The 21,171-nt window shown below is 33.0% G+C and overlaps 2 protein-coding genes across 2 annotated transcripts; one reads left to right on the top strand and one right to left on the bottom strand.

Annotated features, from left to right (window-relative positions):
• Positions 1-1,612: 1,612 nt before the first annotated feature.
• On the top strand, positions 1,613-6,220 carry LOC132057494 (uncharacterized). The gene is made up of 4 exons (XM_059450118.1): positions 1,613-2,079; positions 2,613-3,058; positions 4,696-4,864; positions 5,666-6,220. Exons 1-4 carry the CDS (start codon positions 1,668-1,670, stop codon positions 6,106-6,108), a joined length of 1,470 nt encoding a protein of 489 aa, XP_059306101.1. The 5' UTR covers positions 1,613-1,667; the 3' UTR covers positions 6,109-6,220.
• Positions 6,221-7,097: 877 nt separating this feature from the next.
• On the bottom strand, positions 7,098-8,244 carry LOC132058578 (auxin-induced protein 15A). The gene has a single exon (XM_059451040.1). It carries the CDS (start codon positions 8,111-8,113, stop codon positions 7,688-7,690), a length of 426 nt encoding a protein of 141 aa, XP_059307023.1. The 5' UTR covers positions 8,114-8,244; the 3' UTR covers positions 7,098-7,687.
• Between the last annotated feature and the right edge of the window lie 12,927 nt (positions 8,245-21,171).

Raw genomic sequence — 21,171 nt, 5'->3', positions numbered from 1 at the left:
TGATTTTGACAAAGTAAATAGTTTAAGACAACCACATCAACTCTTCCCTTTTCTACGTTTCTCAAGCTTTCTTCTTTCTAATAATTGACATATGAGAAAAAAGACAAAATTAATTTTTGTTCTTTCTTGTAATTGATAAGAAAAAATAAACTTAGGGCCCGCTAGGGATATGTAATTTTTGTGTCTTTTTATTTTCAAATTTCAAATAATTGTTCGATTGTATATTTTGGTCAGTTTGTCACTCCCAGCCCTACCACGTCACCACCAACCCCCCGCACCACATTCACCCCACCACCCCACCACCATGCACCCCCACTCTACCACCAACTACCCCCACCCTACCACCAACTATCCCCACCCCAACCACACCACCCCTACCACCCCACCTACCCCCACCCTAAAACAACCCACAACCACCACCCCCACCATCCACCTAATGACCACCCCACCCACCACGTACTTAATTTTTGAAGTTTTATTTTATTATTTATCTTAATTTTATTAATATATAATTAGTTTGTAATTAAGGGTTAAAAGTATTTTAGCAAATTTACATGTTATTTATACAGTATCATACAATCAAACCAAACAATAAAAATGTTATTAAATCACAATAAATGATACAGTCCATCCAAATGTTATATTTATTAATACAATACAATATCATAATCGTACATACCATATTAATTTTTCCAAACAAAGTTAATTTTTCTTTTCAAATCAGGATATGGAAAAAATACTTCTGATAGGAAACGTTCGCCAAAAATAAAAATTTATGTGATATATTCGCCACCAGATAGTTATATTACTAATAAAAAGATGTAAATAAGTGTGGTTAGGCTTTGTTTATCCACTTTATAGTACTCATCACTCCCATTTGTCCATTTCCAAAAGTATCTTCAAAAGTAAACTTCTTTGCTCTCACTCAGTCATAACACAACACCACTACATGGTGGCTGAGCAAGGAAGCAGCTCCGCCGTGTGAGTCGAAAATCCGGCCAGCTGGCACTCATTTGTTTGTTATTCTTAAAAAGATTGACATTTTTCTTATATTTTATAATGGTTTAACTTTAAATTTTTAATTACACTTGATGAGATAGATTTATAATCATATAAATATCTATAATTTATTTTAGACTATAAATTTAAAAGTGTTCCTTTCATTCTTAATCTTAAACACTTTAACATAAATTGAGACAGAAAAAAATATGAAAAAAAAAAAATACACCGAAGATTGATTTTATCACTACTACAAAAATGTTATCCCTTCTTACATCATTCCCTCCACTTTTCATTTTTAATCTATCTCAAAAAAAAAAAAAAAAGTTCAAAATCTCTCAAGTTTTCTAATTTCGGCTCACATGTCAAGTTTAAGAATTAAACGACTAAATACATATTTAATTTAAGACCATAAAATTCAAAAATCTTCGTTTATTTTTTAAATTTCGTGTATTATCAAAGACACTTAAATCAACGGAGGTAAATTTAAAAAAAAAATTAAACACCGCCATATATAAAATGTTCAAATTTATCTCTATTTTGTTTGTTTATATAGATATATAAACTTTTAATCACAGTGTGGTTAGGCTTTGTTTGTCCACTTTATAGTACTTGTCACTCCCATTTGTCCATTTCCAAGCACTCAATCATAACACTCTCATTTTCTCATGGCTGAGCAACAACCTAGCACCACCGCAGCTCCGCCGTGCCGGGCGGCGGGAACCACCGAGCACAGCTGGTGCAAGGCAGTTCCAGGTGGTACAGGTATAACAGTATTAGCTCTCCTCTTATCAAAATCACTTGACATTTCACTTCTCCAAAATGCCCTTCATAAACTACAAAATTCCAATCCTATCCTCAAATCTCAACTCCACTATGAACCAGCAACTAACTCTTACTCTTACATCATTCCCTCCACTTCTCATCTTCAAATCCAACCGTTCGATCTCTCATCAACGGCTCAGATTCTCCAACGCATCAAAACCCCTAATCTTAACTCAGTCTCCGATTTTCACCTCATTCTCGAACACGAAATCAACTGTAACTCATGGGCAAATACCGCCACGTCATCGTCTTCAGGTACGGGTTCCCTGGAACCCAGTAGCTTTTGCTCATATCCTCTATATGCATTTATTTAAAAGTTTATTACTCCGTTAGTTTCATAATAAGTGGTGTTTTTACCATTTTTATTTTGTTTAAGAATAAGTAGTGTTTCACAAAATTAAGAAAACATAGATTTTTTTATTCCAATTGGATCCTTATTTAAAAAAATGGAGTACTAATTAAGGGTAATTTAGTCAAAATACTTTTTACTTTCTAAAAGTGAGTGTTCTCTTCGGAGTTAAATTCAATAAAATTAATTCAATATTTTAAAATTTAAATTTAAATGTTAAAAAACTATATGAAAAATACTATATTAAAATATTTGTCAATGTCTATCTAATTCGACTCTAGAGAAACAAAACATGACAAGTAAAAGCAGACGGGGGAGTCCTTTTTTTAATGGGCGTGCCTTAGTTAAAAACACTACTTATTATGAAATGGAGGGAATAAAATTTTATATTTGATTGCGAACTCTCTTATCATTATAAATTAACTTGAGATTACTGTAGGAACCCATAAGCTTCAAATGTTGGATCCATCTCTGAATACCGCCACGTCATCAGACTCCGACATCGATGTTTTTTTCGCGAGCATTTATCGATTAAACGACGAGAAATCGGTTGTTACGTTAAGGATTCACACGTCGGTGTGTGACCGGGCGGCGGCATTAGCGTTACTGAGGAAGTTGTTGGAGTTGATGAGTAGTGAGAAGCAAGATGGAGAAGGGACAGAATTGGAATTATTGAAAAAGATGGAGGTTGGTTTGGGAATTGAGGAGTATATTCCAGCTGGAAAAGCAAATAAGCCATTTTGGGCACGTGGGATAGATATGGTTGGCTATGGATTGAATTCATTGAGATTTTCTAATTTGAAGTTTATGGATACTGAATCAACAAGAGGATCACAAGTTGTGAAATTGCAGTTGAATAAAGAAGATACTGATCGCATTCTTGGTGTAAGTCTATTACAATTTAGTAAATTCCTTAATTTTTCTTATAACAGTGGTGTCCTGTTCGCTTTTTGCGCACCTAATTCCACGGGATACGTGCTGACCCTCACCTAACACGTATATCAATAACTTTTTCCACCAAAGCTTGAACAGTTAAAAAAGAAATCATCTAGTTATTTATTTCCTTATTTAAGAGAATGATTGATATTCTTCTTCTTTTTTCCCCAAAGTTTCCGATAAATTTAATTGCCAGAGTTTGTTAAAGGCTTGGACAAATAATAAGAAACCACTTTTTTTTTAGTTTTCTTATTTAAGAGCAAGATAACAGTATTCCTTTTTTTCCCCCTCCAAAGTTTCCGATAATTTAATATGGGAGTTTGTTAAATATTCGACGGAGACAAAAAACGCTCATTCTTGACAAATTTAAAGAATCAAAACTATTAAATACAATATTTGAGGGGCTATATTAAACCTATCTCCAAAATTCAGGATCATTTTTATATTATTTTCTCATGATTTTAATCGTATACTTTTCTCACTTAATCATATCCTGGGTATTATTTCAAAAATGTATACTTTTCTCACTTTAATTGATTATAATATCCTTAGTATTATTCTGAAAATGTGAAAAAAGAGATTATGGTTCAAATTTAAGTGGAGACAAAAGTTATTAAATGATTTAATTTTCTTCTCATTTGCGTAAATTTTGATGGATAAAGTTATCAGGTACCTGCCTAGGTGGCAAATAGCAGGTATCCGATAGAATAATGTGTGCAAACTAACTCGAACATCACCGTCATAGAGATATTTTCTAATGTCATTTTTAAATTGCTATGTTAGGTGACATCTTGGTTTTGTTTTCTAGAAGTTAGGCTAAGCTATTCTATAAAACTTCCTAGGTCCCATTTTTTGTTATGTTGTTTGAGAATCCGTGGCCCTGGTTGAATGCAGTGTACTATTCTCTTCACGTGATGTACAACTTTAATCACATTCAGAATGTGAAAATTGGCCAATTTGGATGCTACATACTCAAAAGGACTAGAATCTGCCCAATTTGTGGGCCATAGTATAACCTAACTTTTTAAAAGAAAAAGAAAATTCTCATAACGGTGGTTCTGAGTCAGCTTGCACACACGTCGACTGTTCCATGAAGTACTTGCTATCTCTCACTAGCACAATAGGTATACGGATAGCCCTGCACATGGCTTAGGCTTGGTATAACCTAACTTTTCTTAATCCAATTCGGCTCATGGGCAGTAAACCATTTTTCAATAGAGATAAGGTTTAATAGGCTAAACTAATGGCCACTGGCCACTTTTCGGTTTGTTTTTCAAAAATAGCTACTGCCATGGAATTTCAACTCTACTTTAATGAGTTTCACTTATGGAATTTGAGTCTCTATGACACTAGCTATTTTCCAATTATAGAGATGAAAAAATGGCTATTTATGAATCTTACTCGGTTTATAGCTTGATTAATGGTGTAATCTGTGTGCTGACAGTGCAAAATCATGTCATTTAAAAGTTAGTTACATGTAACTGTCTCTGGTAAGTCTAAGTTCATAACCAGAAAAACTGTACACCGTTTGTAATTTATTCTAAAAGGAACATTAGGAGATGGTAACAACATCTGAATTTTGGCAGGGCTGCAAAACCAGAGATATAAAACTGTGTGGGCTGTTGGCTGCTGCTGGATTAATTGCAGCTCATTCTTCGAATGGCCTAAATGAGAATCAATGGGAGAAGTATGCAGTTGTAACCCTTATTAACTGCCGCTCAATTCTTGATCCAGTGCTTAGCCCTGATTTTCCAGGTTCGTTACTGCATTTATGGTAAAAACTTACTCGCATCGAGTGTTTATACTTCTTGGATCCAGACCACCACTCTTGATGTCCATCTGACCCGGTTGGTCACTACTGGCATCCAATCTTTTTTCTTTTTGGACCCAAATTAGTCACAGATGGTACCACTCCGAACTCCTACCACTTGGTCACAGCTAGGCATCAGATGTGGCACTCTCTTGGCTCACCATTTTGCTTTGCAGCCTTAAATGTTGATTAATCTACTCTGATACTAATTGTTGTAGATTGAATAGAAGAGCCCAACCTAAAAGACTAGCCTATTAAGTAGGAGAGTACATAAACTCATTACCTACACTAGTTGCAATCAATCGGAACTCAGTTGGTGTGCAACAAATTTGTTTTAAGTAAATAACAAAGCTACTATACGTGACTTGCAAGTTAATTGCACATCTTCTGTGCACTTGGGAAAAGCTCAAACTCCCCCAGTCTGTTGGAAATATCCTATTAGTCTTTTAATCCAGTTCTTGGTTATGTTGCTCGGACTCTAAAAAATGTTGTCGTAACCGCTTCAGATCCTCCAATACTACATAGCCTTTGGAGGATCTGACACACACCCGGAAATATTTTTGAAGAGTCCGAGCAACATAGGTTCTTAGGCAAGTGCAGCATTCTCCAATACCGTGCGATTGTTCTTACATTTGATAAAACTCTCACCACTCTTGAACTCTTTTATTCATTTCAATTATTGTACTTGTATCACAAAGATGTTTACCGAACAGAGTGTAATTAAAATGATGACCTAAATCATGCAGGCTTTTATCATTCTGCAATCCTCAACACACATGACGTTAAGGGAGGAGAAGATTTATGGGAGCTAGCAAAGAGAAGTTACACATCTTTTGCCAACGCCAAGAACAATAACAAGCATTTCTCAGACATGGGAGACCTAAATTTCCTCATGTGCAAGGCCATTGATAATCCTGGCTTAACGCCCTCCTCTTCACTAAGAACTTCCCTCATCTCTGTGTTTGAAGACCCTGTGATCGACACCTCCAGCAAAGTGCATCAAGAAATTGGATTAGAAGACTTCAGCGGGTGTGCATCCGTGCACGGGGTAGGCCCTTCTATTGCCATATTCGACACGATTAGGGATGGACAGCTGGATTGTGCATGTGTTTATCCTTTCCCTTTGCATACTAGGGAACAAATGATGGAGCTCATTGGTGAAATGAAAAGAATTCTTGTTGACTGGTAGCAAATTACAGGGGAATTGTAGATGACTAAACAAGCATTATGTTTTTCCCACTGATCATGTTCAATGAAAATGCAATAAATTCCATGAAGAACAGTTTGTTTTTTAGATCAAAGTTTCAAGCTCTTGTTCTTTTTCTGCTTGTTTCAAAACGCTGAGTTTAAAATCCAAGGGGAAGTGTGTGGGCCATTGGCAGATTATGTAAAAAAGGATTTAAGTTATATTCAGTGCCGATGTAACAAAGTCTTGCACCATCATTTCAATTTAACCAGTGCTGTTATTTTGACGAGAGGGAGGGGGGGGGGGGGGCTTTAGATACGCGGATTCAGAATTTATACTCTATGGGCTCAACCTTTAACATTCTTAGCATTCAACTCATTGTATTTTAAAAATTATAGATTTAGAACTCCCATTTGTTACAATTTTGAGGAACCGGGCGCCACTATTCTAAATCCACCCCTACGGGAGAGACGGGGATGGGTAGATCAATAAGAAGGTATATTCTTAAGAACATTTCTTTTCTCGTGAGAAATTAGTATAGTCATGACTACTTTATCACCTAACTACTACTAAATTGCTGAGTCAAACAAATATCGGCGTATGGAATCAATCACTAAGCTTCCTCCAAATAACATGCAGCCAAATACTTTTTTTGGGAGTTAATGGGGTTAACACAATGTTTAGTATCTAATTTTTGACCAAATCAATAAATATACATGCATGCACCTCTTGATGATAATCAAACTACCAATTATCCCTTTGAATATTTGAAAATTCCTTTTGACTTGATAACTATGCTTACTACAACCACCAAATTTATCCCTTCATTGGGCCTCACACAACGCGAATCACGGATTAGTCGAGGCCCTAAAATTGTGAGTACCGACCACCGAATGGAAAACCAAAAAAGAAAAAGAAAAAAAACATGCCTATTACATAAATTGCTAATTTTAAAAATATTAAAATGATAGAGATGAACATCCTTAGCTAGTTTTACAATGACTGTCAGCCTATTACTCTCCTTTCTTATTTGGCTTTGGGACTGACAATGTGTCAAGCTAAGGTCGCACTGGCGGAGTTTTGGACTGAGACCTAGTAGTAATTGTTATAGTTTGATGAACATCTTTGAATTGTTCTTAATGTAATCGAAAGGGCAAGAAGTAAATAATTAAAGACATTTCTCTTTCAGTTCTCTTGTCACTACAAATTTACAATTTAACTAGCTGACACTAATTTAAAGAGAAAATAAACAAGAAGATTACTTCTCTCATCTGCTTTCTCCTCTCCAAGTCTACGTCATGGGAAAGCAAAAAAGGAAGCTTACACTAGCTCTTTGGTACCAAATAAAAAATCAAGTCTAAAAATGTAGTTACCTCCTCAAGGTATGATTCTTGAATCTATTTCCCCAAATGCTATCCTCACACTAGAAAAGTAGTTGATTCCAACTTGTTTGGGATTAAGACGTTGTAATTGTTGTTGTATCCTCACACTAGAGAAGTGGTACAAAAGTAACAATATCTGTCCCCACTAATCTGATTCTTTTGATCAAGGCTAGACATGACCTTGGAAAATATCGACCAAATTATAGAAATTCCTCTACCAAGTCACCAAAATCAAACTTCCCATTGCAACACTCCACAGCATTGACCACTTCTTGAAATGCAGCAACACTGCATGGAACCACAAGTCCATTTGTTTGCTCAAAACCAAACTCATTTTGTGTCTTCTCCAACAAAATCTTGAACAATGGATGTGAAAGATAGCTCGTTGGCACCGCGAATCGTTCTCTTTCTTCGCCGACATACACTGCAAATGTTCCCATCTTTTTTGAGGATTTAGCACTTGTTGGACTAGCCCCTTGATATTGATCATCATGATCATGATCCTTAACAAGCAGATTTTCAAGATGTTGTGATTGATCATGGTGAATATTAGTACTACTAGTTGTTCTAATAAGCTTAGCCTTCTTGGCTAAATTCTTCATTGAACCAAACTTCTTACCTAGCATTTTGTGTACAAGAAAATGAAGAGGAAAATGCAAAGAAAGAGAGAGCTAAAGAGAAAGAAGTTAATTTCTTGAACAATATTGCAATGGAGAAGAGTGGGTAGCAATTGGTTTTTGTAGTGTGGAATTAGGGGAAGAATTTCTCAAAGAGGGCCAGCCTTTGACTTTAAAAATTGGAAGAGTTGCCTATATGATTGTGGTGGTTTAGTATTTTTGTCCTTAAATGTTGTCTCTATGCACTTTCGACTTATCAACCGTTAATAGCAATTTGTGCATATCAAATTGGCAAAAGACATAAATTGACCCCTAAACTATACCCCAAATATCGATATTACACTTAAACTATACAGGCGACCTATTACACACCTGAACATCTCAAAAGAGAATTTAATACCACCTTCTGAGCTGATGTGGCACAAAAAAATTATAATTAAATAATAGGGGAGTGAGAATAAAATTAAAGCAAAAATAAATTTTAATTACAATGAAAAACTAATTCCCACCCCACCCCGCCCTCTTCTCCTCCACCTCTTCTTCTTCATCCCCAACACCAACCATCCACACCCACACCCACCACCACCCCACCAGAAAAATCCCCACACCCACCACCACCCCACCGGAAAAACTGAATTGAGGAACAAATCATCCAATTCCTCCTCAAATTCGTCCCACTTACACTCAAATTCGTCCAAATTTAAGAAACAATACGTAACTACAATGAAGAAATTGCACTAATTGCCCTTCAAATGGACTTTTAACAACAATGAAGAAATTGCATGAACTGCCCTTCAAATAGACCGGATAAATCAAATTTTCTTCATTGTTGTTAAACAATGAAGAAATTGCACGAACTGCCCTTCAAATGGACTGGATAAATCAAATTTTCTTCATTTTTTAATTGCACGAACTGCCCTTCAAATGGACTTTTAACAACAATGAAGAAATTGCACGAACTGCCCTTCAAATGGACTGGATAAATAACATTTAGAAATTGCTCAACAATGAAGAAATTGCACAAATTGCCCTTCAAATGGATCAAAAAGTGTAAAAGGATATGGTGTTTTCGGTGGGATAAAAGAGATGGGGTGGGTTATTTAGTGATGAAGAAGATATAATTATCGAGGAGTGATAGTGGTGGTGTTACGGTGGTGGTGGATAGAGAAGGGGGGGGGGGGGTTTGAGGGGTTATAAAATTTATATTTTACAATAAAGAAAAAGAAAAAATAAATAAAATTTTAACTAAAAGAAAAGAAAAAGAATTTAAAATTTAGAAGAAATCACGTGTGGCCCGCTGATGTGGCATATTGATATGAGGGCGGGCGAGTGTATTACACCTCCCCTTGTGCAACTGGTTATGTGTGCATCAGGGTGGTATTAAATTCACATTTTAATTGTTCAGGCGCGTAATAGGTCGCCTGTATAGTTTAAGTGTGAAAATGACTTTTGGGGACAAGTTTAAGGGTCAATTTATGTCTTTTACCTATCAAATAATCAAACTTATAGCCTATAATAAATCAAGAAGACCTAGTACCAGAGGCAGATTCGAGATTTAAACTTTATATGTCCGCACTCGAAATTTTACCATATCTCGTCCCCTCTAAAAGGCGGAAAGTTTCTACGTCCGTCGAAAATCCCTTTTTTCAATAGTATGTCTAACTTACTACGGAAACAATATTATTTCCGGTGCCATTATTCCTACTTCTGCAGCTATAGGTTTACATTTTTACCTAATCTGGGAAGCGACATCCGTTGATGAATGGTCATACAACGGTGGTCCTTATGAACTAATTGTTCTACACTTCTTACTTGGCGTAGCTTGTTACATGGGTTGTGAGTGGGAGCTTAGTTTCCGTCTGGGTATGCGAACTTTACTTATTTAGTCATGATTTTCTTAAAAAATATATATTAAGGACTTAAGCCAAAGTTACTAGATCATCTGAAGTCGATTTTCTTCGCTAGATCCGCCTTGCCTAAGACTTATTAAAGAAAAAAGAAATACTTTCTCACACTAGGTTTTACACCGGACGAAGTAATTAACCTAACAAGTTATAAACTAAAGCGAAATTATATATCATGTAATCATGTAATAAAAGGTCATATACAAGATACATGTCTTGTATCGTTTGCATAGACACGAGTTGCGAGCAAGTGTGTTTTCGTTATTAGATCGTAGGACTTCAGCTCATGTTTGAGATTCCACTTCAAAAAGTACCTTACTTTTCTTATAAAAAAAACTAATCTATCTTAATTAGGTACGTAGATGGTAGAGATCTAGAGTTGGTTCTATCAAATATTTACAAATATTATTAAAAAGAAAAAGAGGAACACTTTCTTTAAATAGAATAGCAACAGCTCATGCTATATTTTAGCCATTAATCCCTTACTTAAAAAGAAATACTGGATTAGTTACAACCAATAGATTCCTTTATAACAAACAAAAAATCATTTTAACCATTGCATATTGAATCAAGAATCAAGTTTTAGTTAAAGGGCTTAATAAATTAACTCCAAATCAACTAGAAAAAAATTGACTTATCACCAACCCTTTAATATGTTGGGCGGCTGAAAATGGTGGGTACCCATGAAACAAAAAACCAAAGGATTATAAAGTATATATTATAATTAAACCCTTGGAATATTTATCACTTTAGGTGATTAAAAATTAGTCAAAACTACCAAAATTTTCTTTATCAAAAACAAAATAGAATGAAGAGAGTTGAAGAGTGGAGACCCATTACTTTTAGTACAAGAGAAGAAGGAACAAAGAGAATTGGCCAAATAAGTAAACAAGGACGGCACTACTTGACAAATGTTAAAATAAATGGTTGAAATGAAGGGAATATTTGCATCCACAAAAGGACATAGAGAAATAGATGAATTACCCCGAACTTAGTTCTAGCAAAATCCTGTTTTTGTCTTGTAGATTAATTTAGAACTCAGTTATTTGAAAGAACTAGAATCTAGAACCCATAAACTTTAAATTATGAATTCTCCTTTGAACATAATGTGTGGTTAAGCGCACACTAGGGGTTTGAAACCTGTCACAAACAAAAACCCTATTATTTAAATGGGAAAATATAAAAGAACCGACTCGTTATCCATCGAATTTACTATAAAAAAAATACAAGAATTAGCTATGAAATTCGAGCTAACATTATCTTTTGATATTTCATTGCTACAGATTTTTGTCGTTCAACGTTGGAACTTTTTTCATAGCTAATTCCTGTCACTTTTGTAAATTTTCAAACCTTGCGCTTCACTCTTGAAGATTTCACGATTATTAAAAACAAATAAGTAGAAGACTTAGGAGACTTTGAGGCAGAGACTATCAAAATAAAGACAATCTTCTTTAGTATTTGTTAGTATTTATGACTAACGTAATATGTCTTGGACTAATTGAAAGTACTAAAATGTGTACCTTCTTCGTGGAAAACAACAGAATAAGAAAATTTTATTAGAAGCTTCCATAAAGCCTGTCTTCTTCATAAAATTCAACTCCCGATGGAGAAATACCTAAATTTAATAGTATATCTTATCTTGGTTTTTTTTTTTCTGTTGATGATATTGAAGAAAGGGACTTCACTTTTGTCAAACTAGTTCTAGTCGACGTACTGGTCCTGGAAACTAATATTTTTTAAAAAGTAATTTTCTTATATTGGAATATTTAATTGGAAGATTAAAAACAATTAATTAGAGCAATGGCTTTTAGAAAATCTAAGAAAAAGGTACACTTGGTTGTAGTTTTATTTTGAGTAACATCTAGAATATAATTAAATACTCATAATGCAAGGAAACATTTTAGAACATTCATATTTATAACCAATTAGCAATTATACAATTTTTAGTTCTCTATTCAAATGACACAATTATACTGTTTTTGCATTTTTATTTCGGTCTAACATTTGTAAATGTCTAGGTCCGAGTCCGACTGGTTTGGATTCGTTTCAAAAGGCCTGCTAAGGACAGGGTAAAAGGTTTCGTACCAATTTTCCGTTCTCTAAAGCTCAAAATTGAGATCGCTAATTAAAGATGGAATCTTAATCATCCCACCTCGAAGGCTAGGAACAATTAGTTTTAGATGTCATGTTAGCACTAAATTGTCTTCTAATGGCTATTTTTTTTAGTTTCTTGTTGATTTGATAAGTTTTAGAGCGCGGTTAATTTGGATTTGTATCGCGCTAAGTAGTTATTTTTTTAATATGATTGTAACAAATTGACTTTCATACTAAGAAATTCTTTTACTTTTTATTTCTCATTTAATCTCTGACATCTGCTCATACGTGCCGAAAAATTATACTTTTGGAGGATAAAGTGCTCCTCACTCAAGGAAACTCTATTCCCATAGCTCGAATTTGGAACCTCAGTTAAGAGCTTACATACTAATTCTTGCTCCAGCATATATATACATTTTTTTTAGAAAAAAGGACGATATCTATGATACTTTTTGTTTTATCTAACTCATGCTTTAACCTCTGATTTGATGATTGTACGTGCAGGTTAAAATTAAGATATGCTATAGTCTTGCATTATGTGTGAGAATATGAGGTTTTAATCAAGTAAAGTCAAATTTTTATACTGAGAATGACCTTTTTCAGTACAAGTCAACCCACTAGGTTTTTGTTAAGAAATTTCTTATTCCATTATTTTACAAAATTTCCAAATATTTTCTCCAAATTTGACTAATAAATACTTTGCAACTTTGCTTCAGTGTCAAACTTCTCCCAAAACTTTGACCAAATAAAAGACTCTCCTCAATTCGGACTAACACAGTAAATGTTACATCAGATTTTGACTCAGAAATTAGCTATTGCAATTTTAAATTCTTTATGCTAAAATTTAAACAAGACACAAGAACATATATTAGGATCCTTCACTAACACTTAATATTTTTGTCAATTAATGATAATTGCGTTACATGATAATATTTTTGACAATTAATGATAATTGTGTTACATGATGACGTAGAGGGCAATTACTACTCTATATCGATTCGCTTGGTGTAAGTTGACAGGTATTGGGTTACATGTCACGTCTCATCCTATTTTGGGGCGTGACAATGTCTATGCAGCATTATATTACAAGTGAAAAAGTCAAACAAGATTCACTTTCAAAATGATTTGCACCATTACCTTTACTATACATCTCTGATCCGAGCCCAGAGAATGAAAAACTCCAGGTAAAGAGCGGCCACCCCTTTAATATGCCATACGCGATGCAAATCCAGATGAATCAGACTCTAATACTGGTACTGGGCACCGAGTGGGAAGCTAAAAAAAAGCCTTTGGAGCAAGCAACAACAACAACACACGATGAAATCCCGATGTAGGACAACTGGGGAGGGGTAGAATGTACGCAAACCCCATTCTCTACTCCCGAAAGATAGAGAGGTTGTTTCCGAAAGACCCTCGGCTCAAGAGAAAACTTGACAAAAAGGTTAGATACAGACAAACAGATCAAAGTAGTTTAAAAATAACGAGAGCGAAAAAGCCATGATAAAGCAAGCATGAGAAAGAGGCAGTAAATACATAAGGTAAAAAGCATGATATAGCATGCTTCGGTCCAATTGAAACCTGGGGCCTAATTTGGAACTAAAGTCTTTTGTGTCGAGATTTGAACCAGAAATGAAAATGTTGGGTGAACTGGATCTAAAATTATTTTTCTAATTGGCCCCAAAAAAGAATGTCACTGTTAATAACAAGACCCAAAAAAAAAAAAAAAAAAACTGCTAATAATCAATTCAAGGTCTGTTTGATTTGATTCACAATAAATACCGATCTTGATTTAAAAACTAGTTTGACAATAAAAACAAAAATTTAAACTATGTAAAATGATATACACCAATCAAGAATCGTAATATATATATATATATATATATATATATATATATATATATATATATATATATATATATATATTATTATTATTATTATTATTATTTATTTTTATTTTTCTTTCTTTTTTTACCGACTTGATGTCCATCACCGCTGATCGACGCGGATCGCGAATTCGGGATGGGCCATTTATGGAGTTGGCGCTCCCAACAGAATTTTTTTCCATTCCCAAGGGCTCGAACCACAGGAATATATTACTAATGAATTTAACTTCTTGAAAATTAGGAAGATTGTGTAGAAATAAAATATTCTATCCATTCCACTTTGTTTGACATTTTTCGTTATTAGTCTGTTTAAAAAAAAAAAAACAAATTTTGATTTTTTTTAATGAGAAATGTTTATAATCGCACAAATATCATAACATGTGTATGACTACAAATTGTAAAACTCTTTTTTTTTTTTCCTTCTAAATTTCACATAGAAGAAATACTTTGGAACGTTTCAAATGAAAAGAGTGTTATATGTTGAATACTGTATGGTTTTTACAGTTTATAGCCCGTTGAGAAAGGGGAAAAATAAAAAATAGAGAATAAATCGCATTTGTGAAATACCTTTTATGTTTTTATCTTTTTATCCATTGGCCATTGAGGCAGAGACCGTTTAAACGCCTTTTTGGTGTTAAATCTTTTGATTTCTAATTTTTTGAAAAAAAAAAAAAAAAACTTTGGATCAAGCCCGAATAATAATTCATCAAAGCCTAGATACTGGACCATCACTGTGAAGAATAGGCCCATATTGATTTTGGTCCAATTGAAAACATGGGCCTAATTTGGAACTAAAGCCTTTTGTGTCAAGATTGAAGTAATTGCAAGGTTTGTCTTTCAAATGGACTGGTCTGTAATTTTTGTATTTCAAAATCAAACTTATGTCTATAGGGGCATAAGTTTTTTAGGGATACTGGCATAACTTGTGAATATTATGATGCGTAACTTATGTCGACATAAGTTCGATTTTGAAGGACAAAAATTAAAGATCAGCTAGTTGAAGGACAACAATTAAAGACCAGCACAAAATGGGATCAAAAGTGCAAAACTGAAAATGACCCGTCAAGATAGTGAGCCAGAGATGAAAATGTTGGGTGAACTGGATCTGTAACTATTTCTTGTTAATAACCAATTCATCTTTCTGCCCCTCAAATTGTTGGTCTGTAGTTTTGTCGTTGACTTAAAAAGTAGGACGAAAATGTCCCAAGCTGAGTTCGCTAAAAAAAAAAAAAAAAAAAAAAAACGATGGCAAGGTAAGGCTTCGGAAAAGTACGCGTGAAATTTGTCTTAAAATTCTACATTAAGGCAGAATTTGCCAAGAGGTTTGCATTTGCCTTAAGGCAAAAAAAAAACTGTTGGAATTCTACAAAAGTTAGGCCTTAAGGACTAACTTTTGCCTGAATAGGCCTAATTTTGCAACGAAACTCTACTTTTTTTTTTTACTGGGCCGGTGTTCGAACCAGAGCCTCGGGATATTTTAGGCTAAGGGAAAAAAAAATTAAAGACCAGCAATTTAAGGGGCAAAATTAAATACCACTCCCAAATAAGGGCAATCGTGCAAATTGCCCTAACCAATTCAAGGTCTATATATTTTGATTCTTGATTGGTGTATACCATTTTACATAGTTTATATATATATATATATATATATGTGTGTGTGTGTGTGTGTGTGTATGTGTATGTATAAATTTTGACTCGGTGTCCGGTATCCTCACTGGAGCACGACTAAATATTTAACTTCTTGAAAATTATGAAGATTATGTACAAATAAAATATTCTTTCCATTCCATTTTGTAGATACTTTTTATTATTAGTCTGTTTAAAAAAGAATAACAAATTTTTATTTTTTCTAATGAAATTTTTTTATAACCACACAAATATCTTAAGATGTGTATAAGTACAAATTCTAAAGCTCTTTTTGTTTTTCCCTTCTAAATTTCGCATGGAAGAAATATTTTGGACCGTTCCAAATGAAAAGAGTGTTATAAGTTAAATATTGTATGGCTTTACATTTTACAGTCCGTTGAGAAAGGGGAAAAACGAAAAGTAGAGAATAAATCGCATTTGTGCAATGCATTTTTTTGTTTTCATCTTTTTATCCATTGGGCATTAAGGCAGAGACCGTTTAAACACCTTTTTGGTGTTATATCTTTTTATTCATAATTTTTTCCAAGATCACTATTAGTTGTTTCCATTTTTGAACATTAAACTTAATAGTTGTTTCCATTTTTGAACATTAAACTTAACATCCAAAATAGATATGGTACTCCCTCCAGTCCACTTTATTTGTCATCCTTACTAAAAATAGATGGTCCAAATTCCAAAATGGTTATCGTTTTAGAAAATCAAGATATAATTAACTATTAGTTTTTTCCCCTACTCAACTAATGTGGCTTTACTCTCTCTGTCTCAAATTATTTATCGTCTTTTTGTTTTGCACGCCCCTTAAAAAACATTAACTAGGAGGGATATTTGACTAACTTTAACCTTATTTATGTTTAATTTATATAATCTCTCTCCATTAAATGTTTACTCTATTTGTGTGTCGTCTCCATTAATGACAAAATTATACTTTGGGTAAAATGAGAAGAAAAAAAATTAATTGTGCCTTGAACTTCTCAAGCGACAAATAATTTGAGACAACTATTTTTAGTAACCACGACAAATAATTTGAGACAGAGGGAGTATTATAGAGATTTTCTATAATTATTACTCTATTCGTTCCAATTTATGTGGTGGTGGAAAAACAGAACGCTTTCAAAATTTGTTGTCCTAAAGGACCTAAACTTGTTCTAAATATAGAAAGACGGTGTTCTTTTTGAAGCAAACTAATAAGGGAAGAATGTTGGTAAATCAAAATATATTAATACTATATATAAGTGGGAATCAAAAGTTTGGTAGTCCTCACATTGAACTTTAATCAAATGAAGCTTTTACATGTGGCTTTTGTTTCTTTTTCCTTATTGCATATTCTTACTCTTACAATTTTTTTTTAATGACATTTCACTTGGGCCTTTGTAATTGGTTAATGTAATAGTACCTTTTTATGAATTTATTTTTGTGTCTTTTTTTTTTTTCTTATTGCATATTCTTACTTTTACAAGTATTTTTTTTATGACATTTCACTTACGCCTTTGCCATTGGTTAATCTTATAATAACCTTTTATGAATTTATTTTTTTGCTCCTTATTAACTTATTTTTACTCCTTTATCTCAAAATAACCCCACTTGTGGGATTTTTGTTGTTGTTAGATGATTCTAGAAGATGAAAACATGAGTTTTGTCAATACATGTGAAAATAAAATACATTATTAAAATCTTAAATGAGTTCAAGATAAGCGCAAAAAGAGTTTGAAGCGGTGCGGAGCTAGAGTGTCAGCAACGATTTCGATCGAACCCAGTAGTTTTGGTCCACAAACTTTGTATTTAAACGATAAGTTATTAATTTAGTATTGAATAACTTAAAAAATAAGAATTCAGAACCCATAAATTTTATATGTTGGCTCTACATCTGAATTGTAGTAAATAATTTCATTAACATTGAAAGTTAAAATGTTTAAGAGTTAGCCCGAGCTTCATGAAACTAGTAGGGAGTATATAATAGCAAAAATTACTGTAGACAAGAAATGTTAATATCTCTGTGCTATACAGTTCAGTCATTTTAAATTATTTTTTAAGACTTGTTTGGGGTCCCCCCGCCATGATGAATTTGAATTTTGAATAGTGATATACTATATTGTAACCATAAAAAGTGCAAATTGTTCTTATATTTCTAAGACCAAAAAAGTTTTCTTCCGTTGTATCATCTTTTTATGTATCTTTTTCCTTGCTTTCCTCTCCCTTTGTCTCTTTTAATTTGGTCTACATAGAGCGTATAAGTTTTTCTTTAAATAAATTAATTTGCTTTAAGCTGTCCTAAGTTAATAAAATTCTGCCGTTGTACCATAAATTTGATACACAAACAATATAAAAAACGAAGTACAATGCACATTGCCTCTTTATTACAGTTCTGTAACAGTATCGTTTATATTTTTATTTTATTTTTGGTAACTAACTTTAGTCATTACAAAACTGGTAGCAAGGCTATACCACAGCCTGCTGTCTCAAATAAATCTAACAGAACAAGAGCCTAAAAAGTGAAACATAAGCTTTAAAGTACAAGGTTGTCTATTAAATTCCTAAGTCTCAGAGGAGCTCGAACACAACATGTATATACAATTACCTTTGCAATCTGTTCTCCTATTTTGCTTTTGGCCTCAAATACTAGTTGGTTATGTTCCATCCAAACACTGTAGATAAACTCTGTATATAATAGTTTATATTTCAATTTTACTTAGAGCAGTGTGATACCTTTTCTTTTTTAACAAAAGGATTAACAACTTCATTATGTATATCATATGTTTAAAAGAGTGATCAATTACCATCCAAGTTGGGAATATTCACGGCTCTAATTAATCTATAAACTATATTACCTTAACAATTTCATTTCTAACTAAAATATACAAAATAATGAATTTCTTCTGTTGAGACTTCAGAGAACAATATGTAGGTAACTCACTATTGGAAAGATTGCAAATTTTGATGAAATAACTACAATACGAACATAAGTTAAAATTTTTATATCTGACGTAAATTATAAAATTTGAACAAAAACCCTATGTTTTGTTTAGACAAAAGAAAACAATTATATAATTACTTGATACAGTTTAATCCCTTGTGTTAATACTTACGTACAAACTACAAAGTTCAACAAAATCCTTAACAAAAAATTTAAATTAAATTATTTTCTTATTTATTTATCTAGTATCTGAAGCCCATTTGCCAGACTGATTCGATGCACCCGCTGCTCGAATCCTAATTTACTGATTAAGAATGAAGGAATCCAACTCCAATACATTCCTTGGTGATAATAGAAACACATCACGATCAAAACTTTGATAATTTGGAGGTAGCAAAAGACGTGATTTGATATGAACATAAGATGCAATTTTTTTTTGTCCGGAGTAAAAGAGGATAGGCTTTAGAGAAGGAAACAATAATTAGACACATTCACCTAGTTTAACCGTGAATTAAGGCCATTAATAATTATGTCTACCACGAGTGGCTTTTTATAGACATAATTAGACAAAGCCACCTAATTTTTTGTGTTTTTTGAGTCCTGAAAAAATGTGTAGTAAGAACTGGTGGTCCCTTTACTATACTTTTCATAGGAAATAAATAAACTAATGGTCCTTTTATTAATATTTCTAGGAAATCCTGCAGTTTTTTTTATTTTTTATTTATTTATAATAATTAATAACCTATAGTAATGAAATGAAAATGAAGCTCCAGTTTCTTCTCAAGAGGACATATTAATTTGTTGTGCTTTGTGATGTGGTATCCTGCTACTAAAAATAATGCCTTTTTTTGCTTTTCTCTATTTGACTGTAGTTTAAGAACCAGTTATGTTTTTTTTTTGGTTTTTAATCCGGCCAGTGTTCGGTATTTGTTTGCCGACTAACTCGAATTCGCACCCAAAGTCTATTATGGAGTTTGGAGGGTGAACAAAGATATATAATCAAATTCAAAAAAATTTAAAAAGTACTTATCATCTAATTATAAATTTTGATGGTTAATTTTAATTTGATTGTTTTTAAAGAATCAGTTATGTTATTGTCATATTAGGTCGGTGAGAGTTTCAAGTGAACCATCACAACAAAGAGATACTATAAAAGAAAAGAAGAACAATTAAAGGGCTTAAATAACCAATATAGTGAATAAAACAGAAATATTGAAAATTCATTTTCTTTTTATGAAATGATGCGAATATAGAACAGACCACCAAGAGTACGGTGGAATGAATGAATTCCCTCCGTCTTAATCAGAGATTAAGGGTTCAACTTTGAGAATTCAGAAATATTTGGTAGAAAGCATTTTCTTTAAATGGATTCTACGCGACGCGAATTTGAATTAGTCGGACCAGTGAATTTGACACAAGATCACTTATATTTTTTGAAGATAAGGCAATGAGCAAATGCAGTTGTAAATATAGAAAATTCAAAGAAAAAACGATGCAAATATAGACCATCAAAGGGTGTGGTGGAACGAAAATCGTTCCTTCATTTCTAATCGGAGGTCTTGAATTTGAATCTTGAAAAATATGAAAAAACTTTTAGTAAAGAACGTTTTCCCTTAAATAAGTCTTGCACAACCAAATTTATTCGAACTTAGTGACCTTCAGGTACCAAATCGTTCTCCTTTTCTTTTGGCCTTTTAAACGTAAATGAAGTTGTCCATTCTTTTCAAAAGGAAGAGAAAATACGAGTGCGTTGGATGGTTAACTACAATATGGCTTGTAGCCTTGTTCTCAACTGTCATATTCTCGAGTTTGACACATTTGCTTGATGATACAATTGAAAGTTACAACTCGTTTGGTGAATTAAATCATTCTCCAATTTGAAGTTCCTGAAAAATAATGTCACATCTTACCCACCCTAAGTGTAAGGGACTTTTGCAGCTATGGTTGGTATGTGTCATACTTTGAATGAATGGTTTTCCTAGTTTGCAAATGGATAAGTATGATTACCGGACGATAAGTATTCTTTCCTCCTTAATTAAATAATTTGTATTCGAATTTTCAGAATCGAGTCATTTTTAGTTGGAAGCGTTTTACCCGAAATAAAAAATTCACTCATATTATAAATCGGATAAAGAAAAGAAAAGAAAAGAACAAGTATGCTAGTGAGTGTTTCATTAGAGTATCGACGAATGTAGAGATGTCTATTTCAAAGTCTGTGTCAATGCGACTTTGATATGTCTGTTCCTTATTAGATGAGTATCATGGTATGACTCTTCTCTATTTTAGTTTATTTATACCGTGTCACTTGTTGGATGTACAAATAAAGGTTCTCATTGGAATTTTGATTTTAAAAAAGAAATTATAAATATAAAGTGTATAAAACGTTTGTCAGTATCATCATATGTAAATCGATTTGCTTTATACATCTTTTACTATGAAGTATGATATTCAACATTAAATAGTTAATCTTTGTATAATTTTATACGATATTTAGTTATAATATTTGCATTATTTATGCTGATTTTAATACCGGCAATTAAATACTATTATACAATTAATATTTGTATAAGTTATAATATAAGAGCATGTAAAGATAAAAATATCCTTACAAGTTACAATAAGTATTAA

The sequence above is a fragment of the Lycium ferocissimum genome, chromosome 5 (assembly GCF_029784015.1).
Source record: "Lycium ferocissimum isolate CSIRO_LF1 chromosome 5, AGI_CSIRO_Lferr_CH_V1, whole genome shotgun sequence".
NCBI classification, from domain to species: Eukaryota; Viridiplantae; Streptophyta; class Magnoliopsida; order Solanales; family Solanaceae; genus Lycium; species Lycium ferocissimum.
The sequence above is the reverse complement of the archived record's forward strand: the minus strand, read 5'-3'. Positions and strand labels throughout refer to the sequence as shown.